Source organism: Microcebus murinus, chromosome 15, assembly GCF_040939455.1.
Source record: "Microcebus murinus isolate Inina chromosome 15, M.murinus_Inina_mat1.0, whole genome shotgun sequence".
NCBI lineage: Eukaryota > Metazoa > Chordata > Mammalia > Primates > Cheirogaleidae > Microcebus > Microcebus murinus.
Window position 1 is genome coordinate 40,990,021 of NC_134118.1, and position 23,018 is coordinate 41,013,038.

Sequence of the window (23,018 nt, forward strand, 5' to 3'; positions counted from 1 at the left end):
AGCCCTGCCCCCTAGGCCTGTGGTGGGAGTGACAAATATTTTCCCCAGCTTATTACTGTAGTTATTTGTTTTTAACTTTATGAATGTTTGATCTCTATGAATGTTAAGATACATTTTTAATTTTATTCAGAATTTCTACCATTCTTTTTAAGTTCAGAAGGTCTTGCTTTTCCAGAGATCAAAAAGATGTTAGTTTATTTTCTTCTACTACTTTATGGTTTGAGTTTTTACATGCTTGAGTATAATGGTTAAAAAATGCAGACTACCTACATTTGATTACTGGCTCCAGCACTCAGTGGCCATGTGGACTTGATTAACCTCTTTCAACATCTTCCCCATTGTATAATGGGGATAGTTATAGTTCCCATCACAGTTAAATAAACTTATTTCTGTACAGTATTTTCAACAGGGTCTGGTATTTACTAATAGTCAATAAATGGTAATTATTATAAATACTATTATTGATATATAGCACAAGATAAGACTAACATGCCTTTTCTCCCAGATTGCTAAACAGCACTGTTTATTAATGAATCTTTCCTATCCCCATTATATTCAGTAATTTTATCCTACATTACATTTTTGCATATTCCAACACTTGATTCTAGTTTTCCCATTGATTTGTCGTGTGTTCAAGGCCCATACCACATTGTTTTAAACACTGTAGCTTTGTAACATTTAAAAATATAATATAGGAAAAATATGTGCATAAGACACATTGCTATATTTTCAGAACACCATGATTATTTTCTCATTTCTTTTCTCTACATGGATTTTAAAGTTATAATTAAAAATTTTAATCAGATATCGTAATGAGTATACATGGTGACACCGTTAAATATACAGCTTGATAAATATTGGAAAAATTTTACTTTTATTAACAATGTAATAGATACCATTTAAAGCCTTTAATTTTTAGATAATATTACACTTTGGATGAAAGGAGAAATGTTGGGATGGTGGGAGTGGGAACATCAGCATGAGAATTTATTAGGGAATCAAATCCAGGTCTTAAGTGCTTACTCAACTTTTTAGGGAAATGGCCCAAAGTATCATAATCTACTATTTAGCCAAGTGGAAATTATATAGTAGCCACCTATGGTATGTGTTTTTATGCAGCAGCATTTAGCATTTGGTATGACGCAGAAGTAACCCACATGGAACCTTAGGTTTTCCTACAAATCACTAAAGAAACCTACTATTAGATGATGAAATTATTTCTAATCTCTGTGTTTACCATTGAGTGGGAACATTTTTGTCAACAGTAATACTGAGTTCTAAACTACCACAGGAATTATTTTTGTGTTTTAATTTCAGTAATAAATTTATTTTTAATAACAACACCATTTTGTGTATCTTGTGTTTCATAGTTATTATCATCATAAATTTATAAGTATATCATTATAATTTTAAAATACTAATTGAATGAGCATTTTTATATTTTAGCAATAACAATTTTGGGTCCAAGAATTAATTATAAATGAAAAAGAACAGAATGACTATAAACACTTGAATGTTCTTTAAGACAGTTAGCCTTTTATTTCTATAATGACGGGACCCAGGTTCTCTGATAAGCTGATTGTCAGGGTATAAGTTAATGGAAACCTCTTCTAAATTGTATGTAAGCCACTTAAACAAGACATTATACATGAATTGTATAAGATTCTTTTAAAAGTTTTTTTTTTGTTGTTTTTTTTAGAGACAGGGTCTTGCTCTTTTGCCCAGGCTGGAGTACAGTGGCACAATCACATCTCACAACAACCTCAAACTCCTGTACTCCAGCAATCCTCCTGCCTCAGCCTCTCAAGTAGCTGGGACTACAGGAACACATCACCATGTCTGGGTAATTTTTAAATTTTTTGGTAGGGTTGGGGTCTCGCTATGTTGCTCAGGCTGGTCTTGAACTCCTAGGCTCAAGTGGATTCCCCTGCCTTGGCCTCTCAAAGTGCTGGGATTATAGGTGTGAGCCATCTGCCAGGCCAGATTATATGAAATATAAATGAGCACCAAACATAACTTTATAACCAAAGAATGTTTTATAAAGTTCCTAATTTCTTTCTTTATAATTCCTGCTATGAAAATTAGAAGGTGAAGAAAAAACCATCCACAAGTTCCCAGAATTCAGAAGGGCTTCTTTAGAAAACTCTGGAGAGCCATGGGTGAAGATTTTGGAAAGACTCAGAGATACTGAATGCATTTTTCAGAATTGGACAAAGGGATGCTTCTGTTGCTGCCCTCTTTTTAAAATTAAGAAACATTTCAAGCATTCAAAAAAACAAGGAGAAGAACCTAACACTATTGTGTACTTACCACTCAGCTCAAGTAGCCAAACATTATAAACATAATTGAACAGCATCTTCATATTTCTCATGATAAACATACCATTTGAAGTATAGGATTTGCATGTTCTCAGATCTCTTTTTCATAAAGTTTATACCATATAATATGTTCGTTTGTCCAGTAGAAGAGGAAGATTAAAAAAAAAATATGTTCGTTTTTTTTTTTCTTTGTTGCCATAAGGGTGCCATATGGATATTATTGGCAAAATGCTCGAGGTACAATTTGCCTGAGCCAAAGACAGCTAATGATCAGCAAATGTGTAAGGCAATTCCAAACAGTAAAGGCAAGATCGTTCATGTTTTAACTCATTTGAAACTAATTAACAACTGTCCTGGGCACCAGCTCTCTTGACTTTCCTTCTTTTTGAGAAAATACTTTTCTAAATCCAACACAAGAACAAAGGGCAAGAATCATGTTACCTGTCGACGCTAAGAGCGCAGAGATTGAGGACGGTGATCCCCACCGAGGACTTCTGCAAAAAGGGGAACAGCTTGCAAAGAAATAAGCCAAAGCCATCGTGTTCAAAAGGCCAGCGCCCAGCCAGCAGCTGAAAAAAGGAGACACGGTGGTAAGTAATAGCAGAGCTGGCGTGGAACACATGGGCACTTACACTTCTGGTTACGCAGCCCAACTTCCAAATATGTTCATTGTGCTTTCCAGTTAGTGTGTTAGCAACAGAGTATCACTATTGTTATGTTTTCTTTCATAGTTTAAAGCCCCAGCAATTTTTGGTTTGGAAAGACATGGAAATTATAATATGATTATTACTATATCATAAAGTAATATGTTAATATAATTTATTATAATCTGATACATTTAATACATAATATATTAAATATTAAATGTGTCATATATTAGATATATAGCATATGATATATGTAATATTTACATGTTATACTATATATTATATTCTGTTGTTATAATTTAGTAACAGAAGAGATGAATCCTTTGATCTCACATGAAGTAGTCATGCTGCCTACTTTTCTTTTTCTTTTTTTTTTGGGAGGTGCAAATATTTTTTTTTTATTTTGGCATATTATGGGGGTACAGATTTTAAGGTTTCAATAAATGCCCTTTCCCCCCTCCTCCCCAAGTCTGAGTTTCCAGCATGACCATCTCCCAGATGGTGCGCATCTCACTAATTATGTATGTATATACCCACCCCCCTCCCCCCTCCCACCTGCCCAATACACTATTACTGTAGTACCTATGTGACCACTTAGGTGCTGCTCAGTTAATACCAGTTTGCTGGTGAGTATTTGTGGTGCTTGTTTTTCCATTCTTGGGATACTTCACTTAGTAGTATGGGTTCCAGCTCTAACCAGGAAAATATAAGATGTGCTATATCACCGTTGTTTCTTAGAGCTGAACAGTACTCCATGGTATACATATACCACATTTTATTAATCCATTCTTGGATTGATGGACACGTGGGCTGTTTCCACAGCATTGCAATTATGAATTGTGCTTCTATAAACATTCGAGTGCAGGTGTCTTTTTTGTAGAGTGTCATTGGATCTTTTGGGTAGATGCCCAGTAATGGGATTGCTGGATCAAATGGTAGATTCACCTGAATCGCTTTAAGGCATCTCCATATTGCTTTCCACAGAGGTTGAACTAGTTTGAAGTCCCACCATGCTGCCTACTTTTCAAAGAGTATCAAAAGTTTGGGATTTGGGTGACAGCTCAACCCAGAAGTGGCAGTGGTCTCTTATCAATCGTTAGTAAACCATGAGTAAAGCAAGTCATTTCAACTAGTGGCACTGGAAGATTATATTATCTTCTGACACCCAGCCAACACGATGGGTGAGAGCTTATGGGCAATACTGGAAAAATGATGTGGTGTAGGATGTACTGATTTTGCCAGCTGGTTAACACCTAAGTCTGCTTGAACTTTCTTCTATGGTTAAGGGGCTGACTCTGCTTCAGTATATATGACATAAATGGTTTTTCTCTATTTAGTCTCAAACCTCCCTTTATCATAGAGAACAATTTGGTTACAGTGATCTGTTAGTAGCATTTGAAGAAAAATCTGCTCTTCCATGTTGACAATTTAAAATCTTGGTTCCAAGGCAAGGGTGGAGCCCTCTAGTGACTGTGCTAGGTAGAGCAGGAACATAATAGCTAACAAATAGTCCCCCAGGAGTTGCTGATGTCTGTGTAAGTAGGTATGCTACTAGGAGCATGGGCTTAAATAATAGTTCAGCTACCTAGAATGGGGAGGGAAGTCCCTGATGAGTATATGATTCTTTCTCAAGAGTAAAAATGGTATTGATTTCTAATTTTTGCTTAGTGACTCAGACTTATTAAACTTATTCTACTCAACAGGAAATGGTAACCTTTTAACTTGACAAACTTGGCCTTTTTACCTTTTTGTGCAAAGTACTTTTTGCCATAGTAACTCTAAATTGAGCTTTGACTTTCTGTTCCACTATTTCTAAAAGATTATGTGAGGTTTAACTTCATGGTCAGTGTGGTCATTAACATGAAAGAGGTTTCCCATTGAAAGAGGTTTGGGAAACCAACACCCTGCAGATACAAAATCAGAGTGTATGTATTTTTGAGAATTTAGTAACATAGAGAAATCTATCATTCTGTGAGTATGGCTAAGACCTTATATGACTTAATTTCAGAAGTTTTCCCTTTTTAGTTTTTAAACTTACTTCCCTCTATTTTAAATAGTTTTCTAAAAGGACCCTTTATTTCAATCCAGTCCTGCCTCTGGGCTCTTCTTCATCCCTCCATAACCAGTCTTGATCAGTATCTTCTCAAAATGTCCACATAAACTCTTGTCCAAGGACAACCACAGAGCTCTTCACACAAACACTGCCCTAAGCTCTGACTGTTTTCATGAAGCTCACAAATTAATTTTACCATAGCCGACTGCTGGTTATTAAGGCTTGGTGCAAGTGAAGACACAAAACATTTATTATTTCTGAGATGAATCACTCTTATAAAGATAAGAAAACCTGAAAACTACTTTTCATGGAATAAGAATTTAGTAATCTGGCCCAGAATTGTAATTCTCCGCTAAAGACCACAGATATGTAATTAAAATATGTAGGAACTGTTATAGGATATACTTTGGAATAGTTGAGCTGTTTGCTCATTCCTGGAGACTTAGGAGAATCCTGAAGTCCACATGTATGCATTTCCCAATTCACACACTCAAAAATGGGAGAAATGAAAAAGATTTTTCTTGCTTAATAAGGGAGACTCTGAAATCCTGTGAAGAGGTGAGTGACAAGTGCTAAGAATATGATCCAGAAAACCCACAACTAGACATGTATTCTTTCAGATTCTTCCAATCTCAATTGAATTTTTTTCCTTTTATGTGCTTCCTGAAGCTTTTAACTAGGATTAGGTTAGCAGGAGGCATAAAGGAGGGATGGAAAGGGAAGACATCATGGAAGCAGTGGGCAGCAAAAAGATCACAGAATCGTCTGTCTTTGAGACAAACAGGTGTGGTGATGGTGGTGTTATTTTATTTTTCCTAGAAGTGAGCACTGATTCTTCATGGGAATTATAGACAAAAGGGATGGGGGAAAAAATCACTGGAGGAAACGTTTAGGTATCATCACAGGATTGACTTCCCTAATTGATAGCTACCTCATTTTGAAAGGATACGCGGATAGTAACTGTTGCCATGCTGCTAGAAGGAAATCAGGCCCCTGCCTGTAGGCAACTTTCCCCCTCTCTTTCCCTCTCTGTTTCCCTGGTTAAATGTGGCTTCCTCAGAGAGGCCCTCATTAGCCACCCAACCTCAAGTGGGACCTGCTTGTTAATCTCTTTCAATGAACCAGCATTGGGCCAATCTTAGGTTCAAAGTCTCCTTTCAGCTCACTCAGTCTGAGCAATAAAACGTAAGCCAAGGAAGGCGGCATTATGGAGGCGAACAGTGGGGCTCACCTGTTTTTCTCTTATTTACAAGAAGCATGTTGGAGCTTCTGAAAGACCACTGGGAATGTATTTTTTCTGTTATTTATTAGTGCTTAAAATTAAAAATGTAATACCTAAAATGGTAAAAATTAAGCTGTCTAAAACCTTATATAATGAAAAGTAAGTCTCTCTTCAAATCAAGGCCCCTAAACTCTTTGCTCAAATGGCAACCACACTGTTAATTGCTAAGTGTGTTTGCTTCCAGAAAACTTCCTACCTACATAAAAGCATATGCCTTTTTTTAAACAAGGGGGAACATGTGGAAATAATACCTTTTAGCAATCTATTAGTATTATGATCTTTTTATTAGTGTGATTTTCTGGAAAGCAATTCTATTCCCTAAATAAAAGGTTATGACTTTTAAGAACATGTTGATGAAACAATCTAGACTAGGAGAGGAATACATAAATAACTGTTTAGGATAATATCTAGACCATGACAAAAGAACTAGCTGATTTCACTAATGTTAACAAGTTACTATAAAGTCAATGAAAAAAAAACCAGACTAGTCTTACAAGCTAAGCCACATTGGTTCAAAGCGTTCATTTGGCACTTTGGAGCAGTCATAGCTTATTTGTTTTCCCACAAAAGGGTCTATGCTATGTAATCCTCATATTTATATCTTCTGAGGATATTACACATGTGTACCTGGCACATAGTAGGTGTTGAATTAATGGATGACTCCAGCTCATTAAATTAGGGCAATAGTTTCGTATCTTAAAATAAGATACTACCAATGTTGCTCAGAAAACATATTCATCTTCTACTTTGTTTTCTATTTAAAGTTGTTTAGCAGTGTTCCAAAGTGGCATTCCTACTCTATAGTGAAACAATGCACATGCCATCTAGCTGCTTAAGTGGGAGAATGCTCAAGTGGGTTCTGCTCAAGAGTCCAGGTGGAATGGGGGCTGCCACTAGCTAGTTGCTTAGAGACATCTCACTTGGGCAGTGAAGAGACTGCCCAGCTTCATAAGAGCCGCAAAGCAGGAACTTAGGGATAAGGTACATCCGGTGGCCTAAATGCACATCCTGTTCTCCCCTTCCCAAGCACATCACAGATGAACAGCACAGAAAGAATCAGAGGCCAGGCGTGATGGCTCACGCCTGTAATCCCAGCACTCTGGGAGGCTGAGGTGGGAGGATTGCTTCAGCTTATAAATTCAAGACCAGAGCTAGACCCTGTCTCTGCTAAAAATAGAAAAAACAATTAGCCAGGTGTGGTGGTGCGCACCTGTGTTCCCAGCTAGTCAGGGTGCTGAGGCAGGAGGACTGCTTGAGTCCAAGAGTTTGAGGTTGCTGTGAGCTGTGATGATACTGTTGTACTTTAGCTGGGGTGACAGAGCAAACCTCTGTCGAAAGAAGAAAGAAAGAAAGAAAGAAAGAAAGAAAGAAAGAAAGAAGGAAGGAAGGAAGGAAGGAAGGAAGGAAGGAAGGAAGGAAGGAAGGAAGGAAGGAAGGAAGGAAGGAAGGAAGGAAGGTAGGTCACTGAGACAACAGGAGGCAATCTGCTGAGCAAGGATTTTATTGAATATTGCCTTTTTTCTACAGCTGAGAGTCTCCAATGCCTTTCTGAAAGTAAAAGTACTCTTAAACGGCACAAATTAATACAGAAATTCTGCATTTGTGTGGCTGATTTGGATGGTGTCAAAATCAGCATCATAAATTTGACAGGATGCACTTTTTAACCTGCCAAAAACAGATTTAGGCAAGAACTCGTACTATATGATACACTGATAAGCTCCCTGTTTTTCGAATGGCTAGATCCAAATGCATGCTCTATGTCCACCACTATATTTAGTACAATGCAGTATCTCTCTTGGTTGGGACCTCTTAGATACGGGGAACATATCTGTTTATGTCAGCTTTTTGGAACATACCTGACAACCAGAAAGGCAGCAAAAATGTAAAGAGCCAAATAGTTGATGTGACATTTATGTCCTAAAGTCCATGTACTTTAGTCATCGGCAAAGTGCCCGAGTCTTCACCACAGCGTGATTTTTTCTTACTTCACACCCCATGCTATAAAGCCCAGCTTTTATTGTTCTTTAACCCTTTGTACATCCAAAGCTGCTCACTAATAGGAACTCTCTGGAGTCATAGTTCTCAGTCTTAGCTGGATATTAGAATTATTTAGGGAGCTCTTAAAATTCCCAGTACCTGGGTGATGACCCTAGACCAGTACTTGTTTTGTTAGTCTAATTTTGCTGCCCAGGAAACACCTGGCAAGCAAAGATATTTGTCTGAGATATTTTTGGTATTATGTCTGGGCATGGGTGTGCTACTGACATCTAGGGTAGAGGCTTGAGATGCTGCTAAACGTTTTGCAATGTACAAGACAGACCCCCTAACAAATAATCATCCAGCCCAAAATGTTGCTAGTGCTGACATTGAAAAACCCTGTCCTAGACCAATTCAATCAGAATCTTTGGAGATAGGACACAATCAGTAGTCGTTAAAGTTCCCCAGGTGGTTCTAGTCATTAAAGCTCCCCTGGTGGTTCTGGTCATTGCAGTTCCTCAGGTGGTTCCAATGTATGGCCAACAGTGTGAATCGTTGCTTTGGGGCAGCTGTTCTCAAGATTTAACAGCATTAGGATCACCTGGAAGGCTCATTGAACTACAGGTTGCAAGGGTTGGGGGGGGGGGCATTCCAAGAGTTTCTGATTTAGTAGGTAGGTCCGGGATGGGGCCTGAGAATTTGCATGTCTAGTGCTGCTGTTTCTGGTTTACTGGACCGCACTTTGAGGACCGCTGTTCTAGGGGTACCATAATTAGCAAAAAATGACAGCCGATGGCCAGATGGTACAGGAGGGACAGAAGAAAGTATACAGTATAGTCACAAGAAATAAAAGACTCTTATTAGTTAGGGGCTATGTAACCTGCATCCCATTACCCTCTCATTGCAGTAGTCCCTAAGGCAGAGGTATAGTGCAACAAAGTACAATACAGGTACAGTACAATAGCAGGTACTGTAATGTCCCAGGCCTCACCGGCTTAGCACTACAAAATAAGGCAGTTCTTCCCCTATATTCAACTTGGGCTGCAAACTTATGAGACTTAGGGCTGAGTGCAATGGCTCATGCTTGGAATCCCAGAGCTTTGGGAGGCCAAGGCAGGAAGATCCCTTAGGCTGGAAGTTGGCATTTACGGTAAGCTGTGATTGTGTCACTACACTCCAGCCTGGATGACAGAGTGAAGCTCTGTCTCTTAAAACAACAAAACAAAACAAACCCCCCAACTTATAAGACTTAAGTTCCAGTTCAAGATTGCCCTGCCTCTAACAGTGACCTTGGGTCAGCCAGTTACCCACAGTGAGTCTCCATTTCTGTGTTAGTCAAATGGGGGTGCTTTTCATGCCTGCCACATTTGTATTAATATGATGACCATTTGGGAGGCACAAATGGGACAATGCATATGAGAGAATTCTGCAAACTGAATGTACACCACACAAATGCTATTTTGAATTGCTATAATTGTTAATCACAAACTAAAATGTACCACTTATGTATGACAATGAAAAGAGAATAATATAAATGAATTTACCCTTCTCTATCCTTGCCAGATGCTAATACCCTTTGCTTCTTAATCCCATTACTTAGACATCATTTTTGTTATTGTCATGGCATCTTAAAACGGAACAAATAAACCTAGTGGCACAGTTTTCTTTGTGCTGTTACAATTTTCCTTCCACCCCATTCAGTGAGGCTGAGGGATTCTCCTCCCCCCACAGCTTGCTCTCCTGGTCCTAGATGGGAATGAGGGATTTACGAGTACAGTCTGTAATAGCTGAAAACCTCAAAGTAAATACAATGTTCTCTTCCCCTCAACATAAATTGTTGTAGGGTCACTTGGAACTGGACGTGACTGACCAGGTATCAGTCTTCAAACAGTGAGATCCTGAGGTTTTTCTTTCTTTCTGGGCAAGATCCTGGGATTTAAAAGTTGGTACAAAAATGAATCAGTTGTAAACAAAAAACCTCTTCCAACAGGACAGACTGAGATGATTATGAAGTCTGTGATGGCCAGGACAGGCCTTTAATGAGAACATGCTCTCTGGCCATTGCAAATCTCAAATCAGATACTATAAAATAAATACATCACGTTGCATGACTGAGAATGGCTTTTGCTCTTCCGTTGTGCTTTAACTGCTTTAGGATCAAAGCAGGGCTTTCATACAAATGTAATAAAATCTTCCCCCTATCCATACACTTTCTCCTCGGACAGGCTCTTCTTGTCTCCTGACAAGTCCAAGAATTTGGAGTGTGTGACAAACGCAGAGCAGAGCAGTAACTCCATAAATGGTCTTGACTCCAGCCCTGGGTGCCTTGAGCTGGGGGTATGGAGAAGCCCTCCTATCAATTAGAGCAAGTGGCTTGGTATCGTACGTCATAGTGTGGGCCCTGAAGCTGGACTCCTTGGGGTGGACTGAGTCCAAGCTCTGTCATCTTCCTGATCCTCTGACCCTGGCAGGTTGGTTAACCTCTCCACCTCTCAGTTTCCTCCTCTATACAATGAAGACAGTCATGGCAGCTACTTTGGAGGATTACTGTGGGCCACAGAAGAGACAATCCATGCCAAGGGCGAGCAGAAGTATCTGGAAATGTGAGCCATGACCACTGATAGCCTACGGTGTGGTCACCTATGGCCCAGGTCACCAGGTGCAGCATGGTGGCAAGCTGCAAAAGAACAAAAAACTGCTTCCCAAGCAACTCACTGCCTAGCTAGAAGATGAACAGAAATAACAACCCCCTCAAGAAGCTCTAAGCAATCTTCCAGGAAAGCTTAACAGAAGAAGGCAGCAGTGTGCCCTAAATGGTAAAGAGAACAGGCTCGAGAACTGGGCTGTTTTGTCCCCTGGCATAGCTTAGACACATTACCCGTCCCTCAGTGAAGACTGCGGATAAAAAGAGTACCGACGCCGTATGGTTGATGTATTAAATGAATTAATACATGCAAACTTGGAACAGGGCCTGGCCCAGAACAAATCATAAACATTTGTTTCTATAAGATGGATTCTGGGGAACTGCTTCTTGTTAAGCTGCATTTAGATTAGAAGGCATAGAACTGCTGCTCCTTCTTCTTACCCCCATCTTTCACTACTAAATATTCAGTGTCTCAGTTTTTGCTGAGATCTTAACTTTTTAGAATCTGAAATACATAGATGTTAATAACAACCAGGTGGAAGAGGAAAAAAAGGGGGAAAATACTTTTTAAAGCCAGAGTTCCAGAGCCATGAAGGTTTTTTCCTTAGAGGAAAGATTGTTCACCCAAGATAGGGGCTTATCATCCCTTCTCATCTTAGTCACCTGAAGGCTGGGAATCAAAAGAAATATCTCTTTTTAATAACTCTGTTTGCTGTTAGGATAAGAATCCAGAAGCAAGGAACTTGAGACTTCCACTTGTTTTGCAAGCATACAACCAAAGGATCATTGGATGGAGAAGAATAAAACTTTAAAGACAAAAAATTAGATGTCCTCAATTTTGAACTTGTAAGGTTAGTACTGATTGTATGTGTCCATACTCTAAGAATTAATTCATAACAGAGAGAAGATTCAGGCTGGAGAGAAAGAACCCTGGTTTTTCCTGAATGTTGAAAAGATTTCACACATAGGTCGTGAGGGGAGCACTATATTCTGTCATAACAAAGTGCAAGATAATTAATTACAGAAAATGGGTGCTCTGACCTGGACACACAATAAGGCCTCAAACCTAATGGAGAAGTTTTACAGTTGATTTTAATCATGGTGGTAGGACATGCTAATGCTTATTTTAAAGAAAGAAGCAGGCAAAACAGAGCAAAGCAGAACAAAACAAGACAAAACAGATTAGCAGAGATCCCTGCATATAGATTTGCAGGGATCTGTAGTTCCCTAAAACTTATCAGTGAGGATGGTGGTGATGAATGGGAAAAAGGCAAAACCAATGGCATATTTGAAAGCATGCAGTTTATTTAATGCTTAAATGTATAAATTCCTAAGAACTTGAGTTAGTTCTTTATTGTAAAGTGTCATGTGGTCACAATTATCCTGTATGTAGATGGAAAAATGAGCCAACAAGGATATGGCATGCAGCACAAAGAAAATGGGGAAAAAACACAATTGGTGCTGACATGTGATAGTAAATAACACTGAGTTGATTTTGAATATTTAATCATAAATTCATCAGAGTATAAAACTTTACAATTACTACTAGCAAGGCATAAAGTGAAATAGAAAGACGAGCTCAAGATGGCTGAGTTAATAGTCATATTATGAAACTTCACATCAGAATGATGTACACTTTAATAATTCACCCATTAAAGCTTTAGAAAGCTGGCTGTCTTCTAGGTAAATGCGATGTATGGTGTAGAGAGTGTTTAAACCACAAGATCTATTTAGTGCAGAGAGAGGAGAAAGGAACGTTAGAAATGCTGGCTTCTAGGTTTTGCCCTGTCAAATATCTTTGAGCCTTGAGTCTCTCCTCTGCCAAATAAGAAATGTTGGGTTAGGACTAGATTCTCTCTCAATTCTCTGCCAGCTCTTAAATTGTATGATTATTTTAATATTAGAACTCCAGTCTGTAACTGGTTTCTCTGAAACTATTAACAAATTCATCTTAAAATTCACATACAAATATAAAGGATCTAAAATAGCCAAACAATTTCGAATTTTTGCTCTGAAAAGACACTTAAAAAATAAATCCACTAAATGGGAAAAAATATTTGCAAATCATATATGTAGTGAAGGACTTCTGTCTAATATATAAATAACTACAGTTAAAAAATAGAAATATAAACCTAATTAAAAATGTGCAAAGGAACTAAATAGACATTTCATCAAAGTGGATATACCAGTAGGAAAGGACATGGAAAATGCTCAACATTCTTAGTCATTAGGGAAATGCAAGTTAAAACCACAATGAGATACCACCCCACACCATTAGAATGGCTGTAATGAACAAGTCCGACAATAATAAGTGTTGGTGAGGATGTGGAGAAATCAAAACCCTCATATAATGCTGGTGGGAATGTAAAATGGCACATTTTTTTTGACATTGATATGTTTTTCCAGTGTAATTCATATTTCCCCAGTTTTACATATATTCATTTGTGTGTATTTAGCTCTATACAATTGTATCACATGTGCAGGTTTGTGTATCTACTGTCAGTCAAATATAGAACAGGTCCATCCATACGAGGATCCCTTATGATGTCCTCTTGTACCCACTTTTCCCTCTGCCCCTCACCATTCCTAGCCTGTGACAACCATTAATCTGTTATCCATCTCTATAACTCTGCCATTTCAAGAATGTTGTATAAATAGAATCATAATATGCAATTTTTGGAGATTGGCTTTTTTTGCTCAACATGATTCCCTTGAGATTAATCCAAGTTGTGTGTGTTGGCAGCTTGTTCATTTTTATTGCCAAGTAGTATTCCCTGATGTGGATGTACCATGGTTTGTTTAACTGCTCACCTATTGAAGAACATCTAAGTTATTTCCAGGGTTTGGCTATTACAAATAAAGCTACTGTGAACATTAACGTACAGATTTTTGCATGAACGTAATTTTTACTTTTCTAGGATAAATGCCCAGAGTGCAATTGCTGAGTCTTATGGTAATTGCATGTTTAGTTTCATAAGAAACTGTCAAACTCTTTTCTGGAATGGCTGTACATTCCATTCCTACCAGCAACGGTACGAGTGATCCAGCTTTTCCTCATCCTTGCCAGCATTAGGTGTTTTCACTATTTTTATAATTTCAGCCATTCAGATACATGATAGTGATATCTCACTGTGGTTTTGACTTGCATTTCCCTAAGGCCAAGGATATTAAACATCTTTTAATGTGCTTATTTGTCATCTGTATATCCTCTTCAATAAAATTTCTATTTATGTCTTTTGTCCATTTTCTATTTGGATTAATTTTTTTAACATTGAGTTTTGAGAATTCTCTATATATTCTGGATACTAATCCTTTGTTGAACATTTGGTTAATGACTATTTTCTCCTACTCTATAGCTTGTCTTTTCCTCCTCTTAGCAGGGTCTTTTGCAGAGTAAAAGTTTTAATTTTGTTGAGGTCCAATTTGTCAATGTTTTCTTTTATGGATAATGCTTCATCAGTTTCCCTTAGGCTATTCTTGATGAACAGTAAAATTATACATTTTTAATGCATCTTGAGCTTGGGTACCTGGATTTTTAATATTCTGTGTGACAAAAGATTAGTGGTGATATTAAAGGATGTGTTTTTTGATATTATATAATGACATAAGTCAACATGTAGAAGATCTATATAAATTAGCAATTTCCTAATGGCTAATGTCTGATGTTACAAAACCATGCACATGCATAAGATCTATGCAAAGTACAAGAAAGACCAACAGATTTTAATAGTGAATGAACAGTTCATTAATATGGTTTCAGATTACACATCACATCACAACTAATCTTTAAGAAAATGCCACTGGCAGAGTTTTGATGTGGTATCAAAGAACATCCACAATTATCTGAAAAGGCTATTAAAATTCTCCTTCTTTTTTTTCAACTATATATCTGTGGGAGATCAGAGTTTTTTTCACATACTTTAAACCAAAACAACATAGTGCAACAGATTGAATGCAGATGCTAATATGAGAATTTAGCTGTCTTCTATTAAGTCAGACTTTAAAGAGATTTGTAAAAATGTAAAATAATACTACTCTTCTCACTAAATAATTTCTTTGTTTTAGAAATGTAATTTTTTCATAAAAATATATTATTTATGTAACATTTAATGGGCTTATTTTCATGTGAATGAATATATATTTTATAAAATTCTTAGTTTTAACTCGTAATATTATAAATATCGACAGTGAGAATACACTAACAGTTTTGGAGTCATCAATAATTCTTAAGACTACAAAGGGGTCCTGAGACCAAAAAGTTGGAGAAACACCGATCTAGATCAATACTTTAATTTTGGAGGTAAGAAAACTCTGAAGGACAGAAATATCATACACATAACTTACCCAAGGTCACATGGCTAGTCAGAAACATCTTTATAATACTTTTTTTTTTTTTTTTTTTTTTGAGACAGAGTCTCACTCTGTTGCCTGGGCTAGAGTGCTGTGGCGTCAGCCTACCTCACAGCAACCTCAAACTCCTGGGCTCAAGCCATCCTTCTGCCTCAGCCTCCTGAGTAGCTGGGACTACAGGCATGCGCCACCATGCCTGGCTAATTTTTTCTGTATATTTTTAGTTGTCCAGCTAATTTCTTTCTGTTTTTAGTAGAGATGGGGTCTCACTCTTGCTCAGACTGGTCTCGTACTCCTGAGCTCAAACAATCCTCCCGCCTCAGCTTCCCAGAGTGCTAGGATTGAGTCACTGTGCCTGGCTTTTTTTTTTTTTTTTTTTTTAGCATTTTTGTAAGTAATCTTAGAGGATGAGAGAAAAGAAACTTCCTCCCTATTCTCTTCTATTTAAAGATAATCTAAAGGAAAGAAAAATACCTAATCTAAAAATATGTTTAAATGATGGGGATTTAGAGACTCTTATACATTGCTGGTGGGAGTGCAACATAGTACAACTATTATGGTGGGCAATTTGGCAATTTCTCTCAAAGAAATGCATACGTTTAAACTTTGATGCAGGACTTCTATTTGTGGGCGTTTCTCATATATCTATAACCATGCTTATATTGATAAATATGCATATGTTATAATTGCAGCATAGTCTGTAAAAACAAAAGATTGGAACAATGGATTATATAAACTATGACACTCTCCCACAATGGGATACAATGAAACTGTAAAAAAAAGTGGGGTAGCTTTTTATATATTGAAATTCAAAGATCTCCAGGATAGACTGTCAATTGAAAAGAGCAAGGTGCAGAACACTGTATAACAAACAGGGGAGAAAATAAGAATATGTATTTGGATTTTCTTATATGTGCATGAAGAAACACTAGAAAGATACAGAAGAATCCTGTAAAGGTAATTCCTTTGCTGGGGGGGTAGAGGATGGAAATTGGGTGGCCAGGGACTGGTCTAGGAGGAAGACTTCCCAATGTATACCTTTTTCTATTTTCTTGATTTTTTAATACATGTAAATGCATTCCCTATTCAAAAAATAAAAATTAGCATTTTCTCTGATTTATGGAATACTAAAGGAAAAATGTGTGAGAGCATACCCACTGCTAGCACAGGAACTGTCCCTGCACAGGTATGTGCATGTCTTTAGCAGAAGACAGGTAGTCTGAATAGAAGGCAGAGATGTACCAAGGATCCTAGAACCTAAAAAGTGATTGAATGACAAATATTAAGCCCTAAGGCACTTATTTTTTTCCACTCCATCATTTATCCAAAATTTCTGGCTAAGATTCAACTTTATTAGACATCTTCAGTTCTAGTACCAGCTCTCTCTTCTGGGCCATTTCCACAAAGAAAGTAAATGTTTATCACTTCATGAGAGTTTACTAGAGTTACTGCAAACAAGCAAAGATTTACAAAACCACAGAAGTGGGCTCTGGTATAGCCACCTGCCTCTATTACACCAGCCTGCAGGGAGGGCTGGTTCGAATGAATGCCTCTAAAATAATAAACAGCTCAGTGTTCTGGTTCTTGAAGCAGCTTTCACATAGTTGGAACTATATAGCTGTTGATGCCTCCCACTCTGAGTCTCTGCTCTCTCTCTCCTTTCCTCACATATATTTGATATATCTTCTGAGTGTTGGCTGAATTGCATAGTTGAGTCCCAAGGGTAGAACTCCATCACTCCACTCTGCTTCCTTTCCTCCATCCCTGTTGCTCCCCTGTCCTTTTGCCCAACATGTTAGAAAGGTCCAATGTATGCAGACTATCTGTGCCACAAAATTACATGTATACATATATATACACACACAAGGACCATAGGGTATTTCTTATCTTTTTCCCCACTTCCCCTTTGTCTGTGACATACCTTCTTGTCCATTACCAAAGAAATAGTCCCTGACTTTTATAGCATAGAGGTAAGAAAATTCATAAATTTCTATATCAACACTTCCCACTCTACCAGTCTTGTGTTAGTGTAACACAGTAACCAAATTACAACTAAACCTCAAAGATTTACCTAGCAACCAGCAAGCTCACAATATGTTGTTTCACAAAAATAACCTTAGACAGATTGTCTGGAAAACTCCATTAATCCAACTTTGACTCTTACAACATTTACTATCTATAATCAGTGCTTCTTAATCTGTGTTTCATGGTGTGTTTTAAAGTTGTAAAATAAAAATCCATTTATTATAACAGTAATGGAAAATGCTAAAATCTAATTTTCCTTCTATATCTCTTGAGATTAAGTTGATTAATTTTGTTTAAGCTGTATACATTACTCTGGGAGGAGAGATGACAGTTTTTCTATTTTTAAAGAAAATGTTTATAGGTGTTTCACCTTAAGAATATTATTTTTTGTGTGTTCTGTGACCTCAAAAAGTTCGACACAATACTTGAGTATAAAACTTCCCTGGTATTTAGGGTAACTTTATTGAATATTTGCTTGTACTTTCAAGTAGAATATGAGCAACTAGAAGGCATGGCTATCTAGATTTCTCCATATTTTCTACAGATGCTTAGTCAATGTGTGCATTGATTTGCGAATTATCCATTATGGAAGAAGATAATAGATTTTCTTGAAAAGCAAAGAAGAAATACAGTAGACAAAGTTCACACATAGGCCACACAGGTCTTTAAAGCTTTTAGAATTAGAAAAAAATTCCATCTAGGAAATTCTACTTAGTTCCTAATTTTGTCCATGTCCTGGTATAGTTCTCCAAAATTAATGATTAAAAATATAACAGGATTATGATCAAGAAGAATTATGTTAAAAGTATATATTTAGTACATAGCTATATATGTTGATACATAAATATTGCAGTTATCTTTATACATCTATATGTATTTTATATATACTAATACATATTCAACATATATATATGGGGTAGTGACTGGGAGACTTCTGGGTGCTGTTGATCCTGGTTACACACGTGTTCATTTTGTGAAAATTCACAAAGCTGACACTTATGCACATTTTTCTGTATGTATACTACAATAAAATGTTTAAAAGTTTTCAAAAGTATTATGACTCAAATAATGTAACACTACCCTAATTTTCATAGCTTTAGCTTTTATAAGCAAATAATATTTGTGGAAACAATGAAAATATGCAGTGAAATACCATATTTATGACATACATGACACCATTTTAAAAGAAAAACTTTGGTGTATTCTAGATATTTTTATTTTATGAAATTAAGTCTTAAGTCTTCCTTCAAGCTAAAAGTTCACAGTGGTCAGAGATGTTTTTTGTATAGACATTTTGCAAAATTGGTTTATCTAACATAAAACTCATGTGGGAGGGGCATAATATGTTTTTCAATATTTGGCAAATAAATGTGTATCCATTACCTTTCCTATTTTGATAGATAAACTACAAAACACTAAGAAAGAAATGGCAGAGGATATAAACAGATGGAAAAACATATTGTACTCATGAATCAGCAGAATCAACATTGTTAAAATGTCTATGCTATCCAAACTGATTTACAGATTCAATACGATCCCCAATAAAATGCCAATGTTATTTTTAACAGACCTAGAAAAATATCGTTCTATGCTTCATATGAAACCAGAAAAGATGAGCCCATACTTCAAAGTGAGGTATCACAAGGATGGAAAAACATGCACCACATATACTCACCATCAAATTGGTACTAACTGACCAACACTAAGGTGTTCATATGGTAGTAATACTCATTGGGTCCTGCGGGGTCAGGTGGGGGTAGGGGTGGTAAACCTACAACTAATGGAAGCGGAACACACTGTATGGGGGAGGGATATGCTTGTAGCCCTGGCTTGGGCAGGGCAAACACATTGTAAGCAAAATGTTTGTACCCCAATAATATCCTGAATAAATTATAAAAAGAAGACAGTACACAGTAGCAGTTAAAAAAAAGTCACAGTGACATCTGAAAAACAAAAACAAACAAACAAACAAAAGAAACTTTATGTAATAAGAACAAATAGGGAAGCATCACTTTTCCAGACTTCAAGCTATACTACAAGGTTATAGCTTGAAGTAACCAAAACTTCAAGTTTGGTTATAGTAACCAAAACAGCATGGTATTGGCACAGAAAAAGAGACATAGTTCTATGGATCAGAACAGAGAACCCAGATATGAATCCATCCTCATATTGCCATCTGATTATTGACAAAGCAGACAAAAGCATACACTGGGAGTAAAGAATCCATATTCAATAAATGGTGCTGGGAAAATTGGATAGCCACATGTAGAAGACTGAAACAGGATTGGCACCTCTCACTTCTCACAAAAATCAACTCAAAATAGATACAGACTTAAGCCCAAGGCATGAAACTATAAGAATTCTAGAGGAAAATGTTGGAAAAACTCTTATAGATATTGCCTAGGCAAAATATTTATGAAGAAGACCCCAAAGGCAATCACAGCAACAAAAAAATAAATAAATGGGACCTGATCAAATTAAAAAGCTTCTGCACAGCCAAGGAAATAATCATTTAAGTGACTAGACAACCTACAGAATGGGAGAAAATATTGGCAAGCTATACATCCGATAAAGAGCTGACAACCAGAATCTACAAAGAACTCAAACAAGTCAGCAAGAAAAAAACCAAATGACCCCATTAAAAAGTGGGCAAAGGACATGAACAGAAACTTTTCAAAAGAAGATAGATAATGGCTAAAAAACACATGAAAAAAATGTTCAATGTCTCTAATAATCAAGGAAATGCAAATCAAAACCACAGTGAGAGATTACCTAACCCCAGTGAGAACGGCTTTTATCAAAAAGTCCCCAAACAACAGATGCTGGCATGGATGCGGAAAGAAAGGTACAGTTATACGCTGCTGGTGGGACTGCAAACTAGTACAACCTCTATGGAAAGTAGTAGGGAGATTCATGAACGAACTAAAAGTAGATTTTGGACATTTTAAACATGTTCAATATTATTTCCTTTATTTATTACTTTAAAAATTAAGAATAAATAAAAAAGTTATTTATTCATTAGATTTAATGGGACTAAAGATATGCATTATATATAAATCCTTAAAAATTGAGTATTTCTGGCTTCTTTTTAATTGTCAGCTTAGACATATCTCAGATGTCATCTGTTATACTTCCACATTCTCCTTTTAATTCCTGTGCATCTGGTAAACCCCGAGGGTTGCAACATACATTTAGCTTTATCAATAAAGCCTGATATCTCTACCCCAACTGAAACTATGCGCTAGCCATAGACATTCATTTTTCTGTGTTGTGTCCACAGACAAGTAGCCTAGTCTTTCACGTGATAACTGGATAAGACATTCGTTTGGCAAAATGTATTCCTCTGAGCAGATGTGTTTAGGCAATTAGGCCATCAAAGACTCAACCTTTCTTCTCAGTTTATTTATTTGTTAATTTCTTGGCTCTCCTTCCATTAGTTGACCTCACTAACATGACAATGAGTATAGGATACAAAAATGCTGTTTACCAGATGTTCCAAGGCACTTTGCAGGAGTTACAACACAGACGCTATCTTGGACGGCAATCTCTCTCTTGTACACATTTTCCTATATGATGTGTCATTTCTGTCTTAAATAAGGAACTAAAGAAGCTGTTGGATTTAATGAAAAAGATAAAAGGGAATGATTTTCATTTTTGGACAGTCTTTGAAAGTCTATTTCTGTGCTAGGGATGACATTTTGATAATTATAAAGTTTATCTCATGAGGTGTATGGACAAGAAGCAGTATGGCCGCTTAGCTAACAGCACAGCCTCTGGGATCAGACTGGATCTAAGTCCTGGCTCTGCCACTTGCTAGTAGTGTGATCTCAAGGAAATTAACACCCTGTGCCTCAGTTTCTTCATTTTAAAATTCAGGCTACAGTGGTGTATCACAGATTTGTTGTGATAGTCACGTGAGTTAGTGTGGTATAGTGGAAACACTAAGCTTTAGGTAATATAATATTCTCATGTCATATATTGGTATGGACACATATTTAAGATTGGATATTTTTTCTTCATTGATTTAGGACATGCTTTGAACATAGTAGCCAGAATGTTCTTGTTCAACAGGATTGTGTCACCCATCTGCACACAACTTTCCAAAAACTTCCTATCTCATTCAGAGGAAAAAGCCAAAGGCTTTTAAAAGGTGTATAAGCAGTGTGGCCATTTTTCCTGGTTTATCCAGGACAGTCCTGGCTTATGCCTACTGTCCAGAGGCATTACTGTATTAATACATGGTGTCTCTTTTCACTCTCAAAAGTGTTCTGGTTTAGACAGGAAATGATATAGTCACACTATTATTAGGCTCTATGTGATCTGCCTCTCCCCAGCTCTTGCCCTACACTCATATCCATGTGACCTCATCTGCTCCCACTCTCTTCCTTCCGCTCACCCACCATGGCCTCCTTGCTGTTCCTTTAACCCTCCAGGCACACTCTGCCTCAGGGCCTTTACACTTGCTGTTTACTCTAACTAGAATGCTCTTACCTCAGATAGCTGCATGGTTTGTTCCTTCATCCCTTTTAAGTTTTTACTCAACTGTTAACCTTATATTGAGGCCTTCTTTAGCCACCCACTCTAAAATCAATATCCCATCTCCTTTCTATTTCCCTTTCCCATTTTACTTTTCTCCTTAGCACTTATCTCACATACTACATATTAATAATAGTATTTACGTATCTTCCTTTTTGTCTTGATCTTCTACTAGAATGTAAGTTCCACGAGGGCAAGGATGTTTGTTTTCTTCCTCCAATGTCTTTATTGAATGAATAAATGAAGAGCATTTAGAGAAGAAAGACCTGATATCATTGGGTAACCAAATGGCTAATCAGCTGCCACCTCTACTACATTCCAGTATAAATTTCATCCAAAATAATGGCAGTCCCACGTTTAGGGCAAGTATTATGTGACGCATGATTTGACTTTCTTCCATTGTTGGTACTAGTCTCTAAGTAAGTTGTTTCAGAAGTTAGGATATCAGTGAAACTCTTAGAGGTATTTAAATTCAGAGAAGTTACCTCTAAATTTGCACAATTGAAAATAATATGGGCCAGGTGCGGTGGCTCATGCCTGTAATCCTAGCACTCTGGGAGGCTGAGGTGAGTGGATTGTTTGAGCTCAGGAGTTTGAGACCAGCCTAATCAAGAGTGAGACCCATCTCTACCAAAAACAGAAATAAATTAGCTGGACAACTGAAAATATATACAGAAAAAACTAGTCGGGCATGGTGGGGCATACCTGTAATTCCAGCTACTCAGGAGGCTGAGGCAGTAGGATCACTGAAGTTTGAGGTTGCTGTGAGCTAGGCTGATGCCACAGCACTCTAACCCAGGCAACAGAGTGAGACTCTGTCTCAAAAAAAATAATAATATGAACTCTTTCTGAGGGCACATTTGATTTTAGATTCCTGAACCCAAGAATATTGAGGGCTTCAAACCTTCCAAATTTAAAGAAACACTTCAGAGTATGTGGTTTTGTATAATTTCTTATGCTCAAATTTAAACACAAGGCTACCAAAAATTAACACTAAATAACACATTCAGTTTTATTATTAATTTCAACTATTAGCTTTTTTTATCTTAGGACAGTTTTTCCAACAAAAACTAGACCTAGTTAAAAATAAAATCGTAGCTATAGAAAGCAATAATTCTAACTCTCAAGAGAATACGGCAGATTTAGAAGGCAGTTGTAGAATTTCTGGCAGTGTATCAGATTTATT

General features: G+C 37.1%; 1 protein-coding gene across 1 annotated transcript in view; it reads right to left on the reverse strand.

Moving 5' to 3' along the window:
- Nucleotides 1-23,018, reverse strand: part of EDNRA (endothelin receptor type A) — a 54,970-nt gene that overhangs the window by 19,710 nt on the left and 12,242 nt on the right. Inside the window, exon 3 of the mRNA XM_012783759.2 lies at nucleotides 2,760-2,887. Within this exon, the coding sequence (XP_012639213.1) occupies nucleotides 2,760-2,887 (128 nt within the window). The remainder of the gene's footprint in view (nucleotides 1-2,759; nucleotides 2,888-23,018) is intronic.